The sequence below is a fragment of the Clupea harengus genome, chromosome 3, assembly GCF_900700415.2.
Source record: "Clupea harengus chromosome 3, Ch_v2.0.2, whole genome shotgun sequence".
In the NCBI taxonomy this organism is placed as follows: Eukaryota; Metazoa; Chordata; class Actinopteri; order Clupeiformes; family Clupeidae; genus Clupea; species Clupea harengus.
The window spans coordinates 15759051-15772742 of NC_045154.1; the positions used below are offsets into that span (position 1 = coordinate 15759051).

The window sequence follows — 13692 nt, forward strand, 5'->3', positions numbered from 1 at the left end:
AGTGGGGTGAGGGTTGCATGGTGTAGCTTTTCCTGCACCGGAGCAGCCTGGTGGAGACGCCACTGAGGTTTCCACGGCAACAGAGAAACGGACTCTGTCAGAAACCCAGCATTCCATTTTCACATGAAGGGTTTTTTGTTTGGATATTGTAGTCCATGAACGGGCCAGAAACTGGACGCCATTTTGTCAGCCATTGCTGTGAGGTCATCTTTACAGTTCACAGAAAATCACTTAGGGGGCTGACCGTACCCAACACCTGACTTATTTCCTTGTAAATTTTGTACAGTACCTGAAAATTTTGTGTTTCATTTGAAGATAAATATGACATTTTGATATATGTGTCATTTTTCCCTTTCCTTTGTCTTATAAATTGAGGAGAGGATTTTGCCAGTAATATTAATGTGTGAAAAAAAGAACTAATTTCTGGCAGCTTGAAAACATATGACCTTTCCTGTTTTCTCATTTTTTAAATGGTGGGTTTAGGGTGTTGCTGCCGTGAATCATTGTGGTTAACCATCTGAAATGATGAAACCATCGGGGTCCAGTGTTTCTCAGATTTATCCATCTTATCCTGTGGTGTGGCCTGGAACAAGAAGTCTTGCCTGTACATTTATTTTACTTTTTTTATTTTAATTCCGTTTATTTGATTTGAGTTTGCGTAGTCCTGGTAAGAGTTTCTAGAGAACCGTGCACTGAAAATGTCCAGACTGAGTTGAAATGTTGTAGGTGATGTAGGCTGAAGGATGACAAAGTTAAAAAAGAAAAAGACGTTCATTTTCACTGTGTTCTATACAGTACCTACGTTTCTTTTGTTCACTTGGAACATTTTTACTTCACATTTCAAAACGTATTGTGCAAAGAGATGTCATTTTTTGGAGTACTTGAAATGCATTAATAAAAAGACTCAGTTGAACCTCTTTTCCCAAGGCTGTCTGTCTGTACAGGGCAGGGGTCTGCCTGTCTGTCTGTCTGTCTGTGTAGGGCAGGTTTGTGTCTGTCTGTCTGTGTAGGGCAGGTTTGTGTCTGTCTGTCTGTCTGTCTGTCTGCGTTGCGTAGGGCAGGTCTGTGTCTGTCTGTCTGTCTGTCTGTGTAGGGCAGGTCTGTGTCTGTCTGTCTGTCTGTCTGCGTAGGGCAGGTCTGTGTCTGTCTGTCTGTGTAGGGCAGGTCTGTGTCTGTCTGTCTATCTGTCTGCATAGGGCAGGTCTGTGTCTGTCTGTCTATACAGGGCAGGTCTATGTCTGTCTGTCTGTCTCTATACAGGGCAGGTCTGTGTCTGTCTGTCTCTGTCTGTCTTACTGTCTGTCTGTCTGCATAGGGCAGGTCTGTGTCTATCTCTGTCTGTCTATACAGGGCAGGTGTGTGTTCGCTGTCTGTCTGTCTATACAGAACAGGTGTGTGGGACTGTCTGTCTATACAGGGTAGGTCTGTGTCTGTCTGTCTGTCTGTCTGTCTGTCTGCATAGGGCAGGTCTGTCCATCTCCAGCAGCCAGTTTGAACACATCTGATCCCCAAAGCCAACAGTATGGGCCTGTATGTTTATTAAAGAAAGAGGCACGTATTATACTTGGCCAACAAAAAAATACACAGTTGATTATCAGACAGTCACCTTGATGTGGTGGTAATGGTTGTTATGGTGATGGTACCAGAGTTTGTGTGACAGTGTGAGACACTTTCGAGAGGAGGCCCAGGACGTGACTGAGACTCCTGCTCCTTGGCTGCTGGACGTGACTGAGACTCCTGCTCCTCGGCTGCTGGAGGTGACTGAGACTTGTTGCTCCTCGGCTGCTGGAGGTGACTGAGACTCGTTGCTCCTTGGCTGCTGGAGGTGACTGAGACTCCTGCTCTGAGGTGACTGAGACTCCTGCTCCTTGGCTGCTGGAGGTGACTGAGACTCGTTGCTCCTCGGCTGCTGGAGGTGACTGAGACTCCTGCTCTGAGGTGACTGAGACTCATTGCTCCTCGGCTGCTGGAGGTGACTGAGACTCCTGCTCTGAGGTGACTGAGACTCCTGCTCCTCGGCTGCTGGAGGTGACTGAGACTCCTGCTCTGAGGTGACTGAGACTCCTGCTCCTCGGCTGCTGGAGGTGACTGAGACTCCTGCTCTGAGGTGACTGAGACTCGTTGCTCTTCGGCTCCTGGAGGTGACTGAGACTCGTTGCTCCTCGGCTCCTGGAGGTGACTGAGACTCGTTGCTCCTCGGTTACTGGACGGTATTTGTTTTGGAATCCCCTTGGGTGATATTTGATGTGATCTGGTGTTATATGATATTTGATGTGATCTGGTGTTATATGATATTTGATGTGATCTGGTGTTACATGATATTTGATGTGATCTGGTGTTATATGATATTTGATGTGATCTGGTGTTACATGATATTTGATGTGATCTGGTGTTATGATATTTGATGTGATGACTGCTCTTCTGGCTGCTGTTGGACGTGATCAGGACTGGGAGTTGGGTGTGATCAAGACTGGGTGTTGGGTGTGATGGGGACAGTCTTGCTCTTTGGCTGGCGTTTATGGCATCGCTCAAACACATAGTCCTTCCATGGCTGCAAGTGGGTCACAGTATCAGACTGGGAGCAAAACCACATCCTACACAAGGAAATGCAACAGTTAGGTTACAGCCACACTGCAAGCTTTAAGGAGCTTGCACACTGCCCCGACAAACGCCAACAAACACCAACAGTCGGGGCAGTTGGTGTTTGTTGGTCATTGTCGGGTACTGTCGGAAGAGTTCAACATGTTCAGTCGGATCGGGTAAAAGTTGGAGAATGTCTGACCAATGTAGAGCGATTTCCAACGAACTCCAACATTCTGACCGCTCGTTGCCTTTCCCAAGAGACGAACATTTGAATGATGTAAAAGTAAAAGTCGAATACTATACTGTGTGCGTGTCCATAACAAAAATACAATCAATATACATTCTGCTGACCTAAATAAGCAGAGGGCAGAACATGGTAGAACTAGCTAGCTACTCACCAGTAGTCTCCAGTTTTTCGGCGATCTACTTAATTGCAGCATTTTTGCTATCCCGGTTCGAGTACGCCTGACTCCTAACATCGGACAGCTGGGTCTTCTCTTCCCATAGCTCCAGGAATACATGCTCCCGTTCTTGGGTCCAGAAACCAGCCATTTTCAGAGTTCAAAATTATGAGCAGAGCACAAGTAGACAAGTAGACTTTATCGACATCAAAGAGAGCTCGAGGGTGTTATGCACGCGAGTTGAGCCTAGTTGTCAAGGTAACGAGCTGTCAGAATTTTGGAGTTCGTTGGAAATCGCTCTACATTTGTCAGACATTCTCCAACTTTACCCGATCCGACTGAACATGTTGAGCTCTTCCGACATTATCCGACAATGACCAACAAACACCAACTGCTGGCGCACACTGCCCCGACTGTTGATGTTTGTTGGCGTTTGTTGGAGAATGTTGGCGTTTGTCGGGGCAGTGTGCAAGCTCCTTTAGGCTTACACCAGAACCAACAGGATTATTTCAGAGTTTTCCAGAGTTACTCTCATACGTCTGCTGTAGTAAAACATGAGTGATCAAAAGATGGTATGTTTTAAGGCATAGATATCCTGTCTCTTTGAATTACCCTGTTTTACCCTGTTGAATTACCCCCATTCAGGTAAAGGAGCAGGTGCCATGTTAACAGACCTGCTTGCTGAGCCGCCAGAGATCAGTATCGCCACTAGAGGGAGCTAAACACACACTAAATGGTACGTGCTCTTGATTCCTCCCAGTCCCGTGAATCCGAGCTTCAGGCTGGTAACTCTGCCCTCGTCTTCATCGTAGTCTGTATGTGCTATCTCAATTCTGCCCTCTGTTTCACTCACATGCGAATGAATTCATTTAAATGTGAAAGAGGTTCAACTTGATTTTGAATGTGCTATCTGAATTAAATACTGACAGGCAAATGTACTGACACTTTAGCGCCCGTTTAAGGCGTAATTTCTTCGCAGCTTGTGCCTAAAACATGGTAGGCTATGGTACGGCCGAAGAACCGCATTCTGCCTATCCCAAGAGCACTGAGTTCCTTGACTTTTGCATGTGCATTCGTGGGAGGGTCGTGGGAGTGTGGGGTAAAATTATGGTTAGAAAAGCACAAGGAATGATTGGTGTTATTCCGTTATGTTTCACCTTTTCAAAGCAGGTTTAGATGCGTGAATAGGGTACACTTTCACAAACAATGAAAGCAGTATTCCAAGCAGCAGTTTTTGTCAATTGTTGTTTTTATGACTAGTATGAGTATTTTCCTGATCGCAATATTTTGGTTTCCTTTTAATGTTGGTCGGCGATTCCATGATTCCATTCAGTTGTGGTTAGAGGGCGATGGTTGGCTTAACGAGTGAAATTGGCTTTGATGGACGCTAATCACATGAAATAGAAAAATGTAATAACTACAGCAGAAAACCACCTCCATATAAAAACTCTGCACTTGCACTGCACTCTGGGTCTATCAGGGTCAGCGGATTACAGAGCCAACAATATTACGGTTAGAGGGCGGTGACATGCATTGATTAAACGATCAGCCGCAGGTTTAGTATTCAAATTTAAATAAAATTAAATGGCATAGCATGCGTTTTCGGCGGATGGCAGTCGCTGTTTGCCCTGCACTCTCTAACGTGCGTTCATCTGCCCCTGGGTGTCTGGTGTGAGAATTTTGAAAGTGAGTGTTTGTTTAAGTTGTGTTTTAAGTGTGTTTTTAAGAATCACTATGCAACAGTTTGCCACTTATGCCACGTGGTATATTTTTATAACAGGACAGCACCACATGGCCAATTATATTACCAAGAGACCCCAGTAAGCATGTTCACAAGCTTTTATCAGAGCCAGCTGGGCTGTTGGTGGTGTTCGCAAGGTTTTGCATGCCTTTTAGATAATGAGTTTGCTTGTTTTAACTCCTTACTGCTGCTTTGTGTGTGTGTGAGAGAGAGAGAGAGAGATGTGTGTGTTGAGTGGGATTGTGGCTCTCCTTACTTGTCCTGTGTCTCTCCAGCCTTGACGCGCACCTTCCCCACGGTGAGGACGGGGGCGCTCCCCTGCGCGCCCCAGGGCATGATGGTCCGGATCCTGCTCCACATGTCCGCTAACACGCCCTGCGCTCCCCAGCGCAGCGTCAGCTCCTCCAGCGGCCCCACGTCCGAGTCCACCGTCACCAGGAAGCTCAGGGTCGCATTCCCATACAGCTCTGCAGAACTACAGCACAGAGGGTTTCAGTGTGTGTGTGTGTGTGTGTGTGTGTGTGTGTGTTACACTGTTAAAGCTGCTGTTATTCATGTGGAGAAGATGCATGGTCCTGCTCCAACACATAACCTATGATGTAACTCCATCCACCATTGAACACACACACACACACACACACAACCTCTCTCAAATTCTCACGCACACACTCGTTGTTTCTTTCTCTCTCACACACATACACTCTTTCTCTATCTCTCGCTCTCTTTCTCTCTCTCTATCCCATACTCACTCTCACACACACAAACACACCCACACACACACACACACACACACACTCTTTCACACAGGCACATGCCAGCTGTCCCTGCACGTGAGTGTACATGTGGATGCTGTATTGATTGCCAATGCTGTCATCTGTTTTCACTGCGGCTGGTTATGAGGTGCCTGTGAGCTTCTGTGCAATTAAGCAGCCAATCCAATCTGGCGCTCAGGCCCTGGGCCGCCTCCAGCGCTGCCTAATCGACCAGGAGGAAAGGTGTCTGCCTGGCCCTGTCAAGGCTGGGTGGCCCTGGCCCGTCAGCGCCAGCAAAGACCGGACCGGACCCACACTCAGAGCCCTGGCCCGTCAGCGCCAGCAGAGACCGGACCGGACCGGACCCACACTCAGAGCCCTGGTCCATCACCGCCAGCAGAGACCGTTCCCCGCTCAGAGCCCAGGAGGTGTCGTGCCACTACCTGGCCGAGGGAAGGTGTGTTGTCTGGAGCTGAGGATGAGTCATGTGACTCATGAAGAGGAAGAGGAAGAGGACCAGGGTGTGCAGTGCCCTCCACCTCTCAGCTAGTGAGTGGGTCTAACCCTAAACTAGGGTCTAACCCTAACCCATACAGTACGAACACATGCCAACGTAGTGTTGCAAGCGTAATTCTAAATCCCATTCATTTCTGTTGGGAGGCAATCCATGACGTCGAACAGCGTTTTGGGCGTAGCGAGCGACAAAAGTGGGGGAATGTTTAATCGTATGCAAATGAGGAGCGATTTTCGCCGGCAGCGGCCAATCAGATTGTTTGGTGTTGTCTCTGACGGTTTGAAAATTGCAGGACTGTGGCGTCGTTCGGTCGTTTAATTTGCTAAAAAGAAAGGCTTGGATGGCCTTGTAAGGGCTTGTTGTTGTTCCTGGTATGTTAGATATTTAATCCTGGGCTTACTTTAACCGAATCACAGTTTTGATAGAAAGACAAGTGACTAGATAGCCTACTAGCTGGCTAGCCTGCCACTCAACGCTGGCTTGTGTTCGTACTGTAACCCTATCCTAGGGTCTAACACACAGGCCCAACACATCAGCTGGTTTTCCATCCAACTCATTTATGGACTGCTAAAAGAAATGTGAGTCGGCATTAAAAAACGGACACTCCTAATTAAAGGATGGGTTGTGAACAGCTGTGGGCAGGGCAGGGCAACTTTAACAGGCACACATAATGAAATATCAACAAATGCGAGTTGATGTGAAATAAACCCGTTTCTATCAACCTTAGTCACATTATACTCTGTGTTTTTCCACCCCCTCCAGTGAATCCAATGGATTTCCTACTCAAATGGTCAAAATTTGCATTAAAAGTTGAATGGAAACCCAGCTATTTATAAGGGAGGGGCTGGGAGACATCTACTGCAACTCTCTGCACCAGAGGTCAAACTGTAATCACATCAGGTTTATGAGGTGGGCAAATACTCACAGATGAAGGGGCATATTATGAGGTGGGCAAATACTCACAGATGAAGGGGCAGATTATGAGGTGGGCAAATACTCACAGATGAAGGGGCATATTATGAGGTGGGCAAATACTCACAGATGAAGGGGCAGATTATGAGGTGGGCAAATACTCACAGATGAAGGGGCAGTTCCTGACTCTTCCCCCGCTGGCCTGTAAGGGAGACAGACGCCGTAGCCCAGGACTGTTTCATCTGGTCAACGAGCTGAAGCCTCAGCTGGTAGTGGTACACTACAGACAGAGACAGATAGGTGTGTGTGTGTAGTGGTACACTTCAGACAGAGACAGAGAGCTGTGTGTGTGTGTGTGTGTGTGTGTGTGTGTGTGTGTGTGTGTGTGTGTGTGGTGGTACACGTCAGACAGAGACAGAGAGCTGTGTGTGTGTGTGTAGTGGTACACTTCAGACAGAGACAGAGGTGTCTGGGTTTGATTGTTGCCTCAAAACATTAGGACAGTACGGTATGCATTAGTCATAAATGGCTATGGTAGCTGAATATACTTGATAGCAGTCAGTTTTTCAGCATCATTGTCTTAAAATTGTGCTAAAGTTGTCTCATCACCATTCATTTTTGATTGACAGCAGTAAAATACTTCTATGCTGACATCCCCAAAGCTGATATCTGTTGTTTTGAGCTGTTTGTCACATCTCTTTGTCAGCTCTGGTACATCACTGATCAGTCACAGAGTCAGAGGGGCCATCACTGATTGGTCACGGAGTCAGAGGGGCCATCACTGATTGGTCACGGAGTCAGAGGGGCCATCAGGGACACAAATAAGCCACCAAAGGCTGCAGCATTATCAGGGTTAAAGCTGACTCTGCGCCAGCATGTGGAAGCTAACCTCTGTAGGGCATGAGGGAGCGGGTTCTGAGGTAGAAGCTCTTGCTGGTTCTGGTCTTGACCTCTGTGGTTCCGTAGCCAAGAGTGTTGCACCGGCTCTTCTTGCAGTCTAAACACAGGCCCTGGCTGAAGGCGTTGTTGTCGCGGCAACGGAAGGCTGTGATCTGCTGGTCTCTGTGCAGGAGCGAGTCGATGAACAGGTTGACTGACCGCTCATGGGCACACTTCACAACATGAGTCACTCCTGACAACACACAAACACACACACACATACACACACACACACACACTAGGTTGAGTGTGTCATCATTCATAGCCTGAGACACTCCTGAGAACACATGCCAGTATTAGTCTCCCAGGCTGTCACTGTTAGGTGTGTGTGTGTGTGTGTGTGTGTGTGTGTGTGTGTGTGTGTGTGTGAGAGAGAGAGAGACTGCACTAACCTCGGAGCCCATGCTGGGAGATGTGTCCACTCATGTCACTGAGACTGCGGTAACATCCGGGCTGCAAAGTGCCATCGTTTGGGTAGAAGTCCAGATGCCCCACGGGCTGTTTGATGCCCACACTCAGCATCACGTGGTCCCTGGTGCACGTGTGGATGGCGTCAACAAATACGGCATCATCGGGAGACAGCCTATCATCAGCAGCTGCACCCTCAAACATCGGCCCAGCGGGGTCCAATCCTGAGGAGAGATGACATCTGAGAGATTTATAAGAGGGCCTACAGCAGCTGATTGGCCTTTCATATGTCTTATTGTTAGTAGTACCATACACACTCAGCGCCCCCGGAAGCAGAGAGTTCTCTGGGCCTGCTCTCAGGTTACCTCAGCAGGTTAGTGTTCACACCTCAGATAACAGGAAAATGGAGATGAACCACAGAGTTCCTGTTCAGTATGAACCACAGAGTTCCTGCTCAGCATGAACCACAGAGTTCCTGTTCAACATGAACCACAGAGTTCCTGTTCAGTATGAACCACATCCTGTTCATCAGCTTCCCTAGTCAGCCCTGCTGGTCAGTCTCAGTCTGAAACCAAAAGCCTCATCCAGTGACCAGAGGCCATCCTACCCCTCATCCAGTGACCACAGGCCGTCCTACCCCTCATCCAGTGACCAGAGGCCATCGTACCCCCCTCTCTGAGCATCATCCAGTGACCAGAGGCCATCCTACCCCCCTCTCTGGAAGTGTTCTTTTGTAGTTTTATTTGTTCTGGCATGCCAACCCCCCCTGGCCTGGTACTGTTAGATGAGAGAGAGCGCGAGAGAGACAGCAGGTAGCGATGTGAAAGAGAGATAGATAGAGACAGAGACAGATAGAGACAGTATGTAGCGGTGTGTGTGTGAGAGAGAGACAGAGAGAGACAGATAGAGACAATATGTAGCAGTGTGTGAGAGAGAGAGAGACAGATAGAGACAGTATGTAGCAGTGTGTGTGTGAGAGAGAGGCAGTATGTAGCGGTGAGAGAGAAAGACAGATAGAAGCAGTATGTAGCGGTGAGAGAGAGCGAGAGAGAGACAGATAGAGACAGATAGAGAGACAGATAAAGACAGATAGAGACAGTATGTAGCAGTGAGAGAGAGAGAGAGAGAGAGAGAGAGATAGAGACAGTATGTAGCAGTGATAGAGAGAGAGACAGTATGTAGCGGTGAGAGAGAGAGACAGTATGTAGCAGTAAGAGAGAGCAAGAGAGAGAGAGACAGTATGTAGCGGTGAGAGAGAGCGAGAGAGAGAGACAGTATGTAGCGGTGAGAGAGACAGATAGGGGCAGTATGTAGCGGTGAGAGAGAGAGACAGATAGGGGCAGTATGTAGCAGTGAGAGAGAGTGAGAGAGAGAGCGTCTGGTGAGCACAGTTCAGAGAGAGCGGCTGTACCTGTGATCCGTCCGAGTTTCCTGGAGCTGTTTAAATACCTGCCCGTGAACCCAGCCACATGGGCCCCCAGACTGTACCCGATCAAGTGGACCTTCCTAGTGGGGATGTGGGCCGTGTCCTGTCACACACACACACACACACACACACACACACACACACACACACAGATTGAAGGCAGACAATACATACACAGACAGTCATTCATCACATCATTGTATCACACACACATGCAGACAAAAACAGCAAGTACTGTGCAGGGGCGGAGATCCCATTTCGTTGTAGGGGGGGACAATACATGGTCAAATTTCAGAGAGTAATTCCTGGGGGGGGACAAATTACCCTGCCCCCTCCCCCCGCGACAAAGTTTTGCCATCTTTTTCACATGCAGGGACGTAATAACTTGTTTTTGAAATACACAGAGGAACACAAATGTCCGGCAAGGCAATATCCCTGGCCGATTTTCGAATCCCTGCCGGACGCATTTTTTTAGGTCTCGAAAAGAGGACATGTCAGGGTAGAATTGTATGAACAATGACTGTTGTATTTACAATGACACGTCCCCCCCCGGGATCTCCACCTATGGTACTGTGGCACTAGTAACTACAGTAAAGTGGGCACAGGTAGCACGCACACACACACACACACACACACACACACACAACCACACACAACCACACACACACAGAGTTTATGTAGTGAGATAACTAGCTCAGGTCCAGACTAGTTGATCAGTACAGTGAATACAGCACAAAATACAGTCTCTTCAACTGACTATCCATCAGGGTCAATGTAACTGTACATCAGTGTGAATCTAAATGACTGAATGTAAGACTGATCTGTGTGGTATAAGAGCAATAGACTAGAGCAATAGAGCTGTCAGTCACCTCCAGCCAATCCAGAAGCAGCGCCACTTCCCGCCCCACTTCTCGTGTGTTCCTGACTGCGATTGGATAGAGCCGCTGGGCCAATGGCAGCCAGTTACACACCAGCACGTTCACATCTCCCAGACGGGCCTTCACCGCTGAGGCCATCTTAATCACCCAGTCCTCCATACGGCCATCCAGCTGAGACACACAAACACACACACACACACGCACATATGTATGCATACACACACACACACACACACACACACACACACACACACACACACACACACACACACACATAATAATAGTGTGAGTAACAGAGTGATAGAGTAGAGTAGAGTAGAGTAGAGTAGAGTAATATAATAGAGTTTGCCTTACAGACCAGCCATGGATGATGAGCACCAATGGGTTGGAGCTGTTGAAACTGCAGGCCACTAGAGAGTCTTTCTGCTGAGGAGTCACGGGACACAAACTCTCCACAGAGTCCCCGTCCCGATACACACCGAACCGGGACTGCGCCTCCTCCGCCAGCTTGGCCTGGGGCTTTTCCTTAACTGTGAGGAGGAGCACAATTAAGGCCACGACTCAGTCGGAGATTACAGTGGGAATGACTTAGTCTCGACTCAGCAGGAGATTACCGTAGGAATGACTCAGTCTGGACTCAGCCGGAGATTACAGTGGGAATGACTTAGTCTCGACTCAGCCGGAGATTACCGTAGGAATGACTTAGTCTGGACTCAGCCGGAGATTACAGTAGGAATGACTTAGTCTGGACTCAGTTGGAGATTACAGTAGAATGACTTAGTCTGGACTCAGTTGGAGATTACAGTAGAGTGACTTAGTCTGGGCTCAGTGGGAGATTACAGTGGAAATGACTCGGGGAATGGTTTGGGTTAAAAATATTTCTGTAATGACAGACACCATTCACTGTAGTACGTAATTTGTTACTATGTTGAAGATAACAAGTAGTCTGACATAAAGCTTTGAAATGAAACTCTGAACCTCACCCAGTTGGCACTGCCCAGAATGAGAACACACACGCACACATACGCACGCACACACACACACACACACACACACACACATTCCCAGTCCAAAGAAAACAACCCTTACCTCCGTTCCCTCTCTTTGCGTGAGTGATTCCACATATTAACAAGACTCCACACAGCAGCAGTCTGATGGAGATCTCCATACTGGCCTCACACACACACACACACACACACACACACACACACACACACACACACACACACACACACAGGACTAAGAGAGAAGGAGGGAGAGGGAGAGAGAAAGAGAGGTGAAATGGCCCTAGAGCCCTAGAATGAGTGGTGGGTTTGTGCTGAAAACCAGGTTGAGCCCCTGTTTCAAGAGAAAGAGAGAGAGAGAGAGAAAGAAGTGGAGGAGAAGAAGAAGAGAGGTGGAGGAGAAGAAAGTCAGTGAGAGAGTGAAGTGGAGGAGTAGGATGGTGGAGAGAAGAGAGGGAATAGACGAGTGAGGTGGAGAGAGAGAAATAGAGAGAGGGAAGTGGAGCGGGTGGTTAGGAGGAGAGAGGGGGAGAGAAGAAGAGAGAGTGGAACAGATGGTGAGATGAGAGAAGATAGGCGTGGTTAAAGAGAGAGGAGGAGAGAGAGAGAGGGAGGGAGAGAGAGTGGAGTGGATGGTGAGATGAGAAGAGAAGAGAGGCGTGTTAAAGAGAGGAAGTGAGATCTGTCTGGTCTGAGGGACCCTCCCTGTATTTATACCCCAGCAGCCCAGAGAGCACTCACACACAAGCACACACACACACACACACACACACACACACACACACACACAAGCACGCACACACACACCTGCCACTGGCTACCAGCCCATAGCCACTTTGCTCCCCCTACAGAGAATCACACATCAGACTGTGCTGAGAATTACATCAAACTCAAAGTTTATTTACTTCCCTGAGAATTACACTTCAAAAAACACACATCAAATATTGAATGTGCTGACCATTCCACCACACTGTGATCCTACTCTGTTTCTGAGGTTTTAGATGAGTTGAAATAACATTCACAACCACAGTGTAAATCTTAAAAATAAAACTTTATTTAATGGAAAGGAAACAGTAAAAAGTTGGGATTTGTAATATATTTATAATATATGTGTTTTGCTGTGTGTCTTTGTGAATGGATTATTGAAGGGACATATTTCCCACAACTCCAGCTCCTAAGATGTCTTTCTCAGCTAACTTTTCTAAAGGTACATCAGACCACCGAGCCTGCAGCCCAAAATGCTTGTGTGTGTTTGTGTGTGAGAATGAGGGCCACAGCTCTAAGTGTGTGTGTGTGTGTGTGTGTGTGTGTGTGTGTGTGTGTGTGTGTGTGTGTGTGTGTGTGTGTGTGTGTGTGTGTGTTCTCATTCTGGGCAGTGCCAACTGGGTGAGGTTCAGAGTGTGTGTGTGTGTGTGTGTGTGGTGTGCAAACACACTGGGCAAACACACAAGTGGAAGGTAAACACCACGTCTACCTTTGGCCCCACTGAGAACACAGGCCGGCTTTGTGTGTGTCAAGCCACTGCAGCTGACCTCCTCCACCTCCACCTCCAGCTCTAGCCCCTCTACCTTCACCTCCTCCTCCTCCACCTCCATCTCCATCTCCTCCACCTCCAGCTTCAGCTCCTCCAGCTCCTCCACCTCCACCTTCAGCTCCTCCACCTCCATCTCCTACACCTCCATCTCCTCCACCTCCAGCTTCACCTCCTCTAGCTCCTTCACCTCCAGGCAGGCGAAGGAAGGCCGCCATTAGACCCTTACTCATCAGTCTCTGAGCCCACGGGTCACCTGTGTAAGATAAATTCAGTTCAATACGAATGTATTAACAGCTTATTCATATTAACAATGTATATGCCTATTTATTCATATTAACAATGTATAAGCCTTTGCTGTGTGTATTCAGAATGCATTCTCCAGTCTGGCATGACGGAACTCTGTGTGAAGTCAAGTCCGGCTGAAATTTGTGTGACTATTTACCAGTAAAACTACACTTGTTACAACTAAATTGCTTTGGGTGGTCTCTCTCTCTAAACCAACATGCAAGAGTAAGAATTACTTAACACCTGGAGGAAAGAGACGGACACCTCAGGCTTAACCCACCCTCAACCTATGGTGTAGTGTGTGAGGTGTGTGAT

The 13692-nt window shown here is 47.9% G+C and overlaps 1 protein-coding gene across 3 annotated transcripts; it reads right to left on the reverse strand.

Annotated features, from left to right (window-relative positions):
- Positions 1–1521: 1521 nt before the first annotated feature.
- LOC105892435 (hepatic triacylglycerol lipase-like) lies at positions 1522–12000 on the reverse strand. Of its 3 annotated transcripts, none has more exons than XM_031564714.2 (9): positions 11644–12000; positions 10909–11084; positions 10546–10725; positions 9662–9779; positions 8235–8474; positions 7793–8035; positions 7069–7183; positions 4982–5200; positions 1522–2594 (listed from the first exon to the last, which is right to left on the reverse strand). In XM_031564714.2, the coding sequence occupies exons 1-9, from the start codon at positions 11720–11722 to the stop codon at positions 2465–2467; spliced, it is 1500 nt and encodes a 499-aa protein (XP_031420574.1). In that variant the 5' UTR covers positions 11723–12000; the 3' UTR covers positions 1522–2464. The 3 variants fall into 3 exon arrangements, with proteins under 3 accessions (XP_031420574.1, XP_042560029.1, XP_042560039.1); XM_042704095.1 differs by lacking the exon at positions 11644–12000 and adding an exon at positions 11169–11264; XM_042704105.1 differs by lacking the exon at positions 11644–12000 and adding an exon at positions 11169–11261 and having other exon boundaries at positions 10913–11084.
- Positions 12001–13692: the final 1692 nt, after the last annotated feature.

What these genes read in the sequence shown, in the direction of transcription:
- LOC105892435 (XM_031564714.2), bottom strand. Translation starts at nt 11,722, where the DNA reads ATGGAGATCTCCATCAGACTGCTGCTGTGTGGAGTCTTGTTAATATGT. An exon ending in GAAACTCGGACGGATCACAG is followed by an intron (nt 8,475 to 9,661) that starts GTACAGCCGCTC and finishes ATCTCTCCTCAG; the next exon opens with GATTGGACCCCGCTGGGCCG. An exon ending in CAGGAACTGCCCCTTCATCT is followed by an intron (nt 5,201 to 7,068) that starts GTGAGTATTTGC and finishes TCTGTGCTGTAG; the next exon opens with TTCTGCAGAGCTGTATGGGA.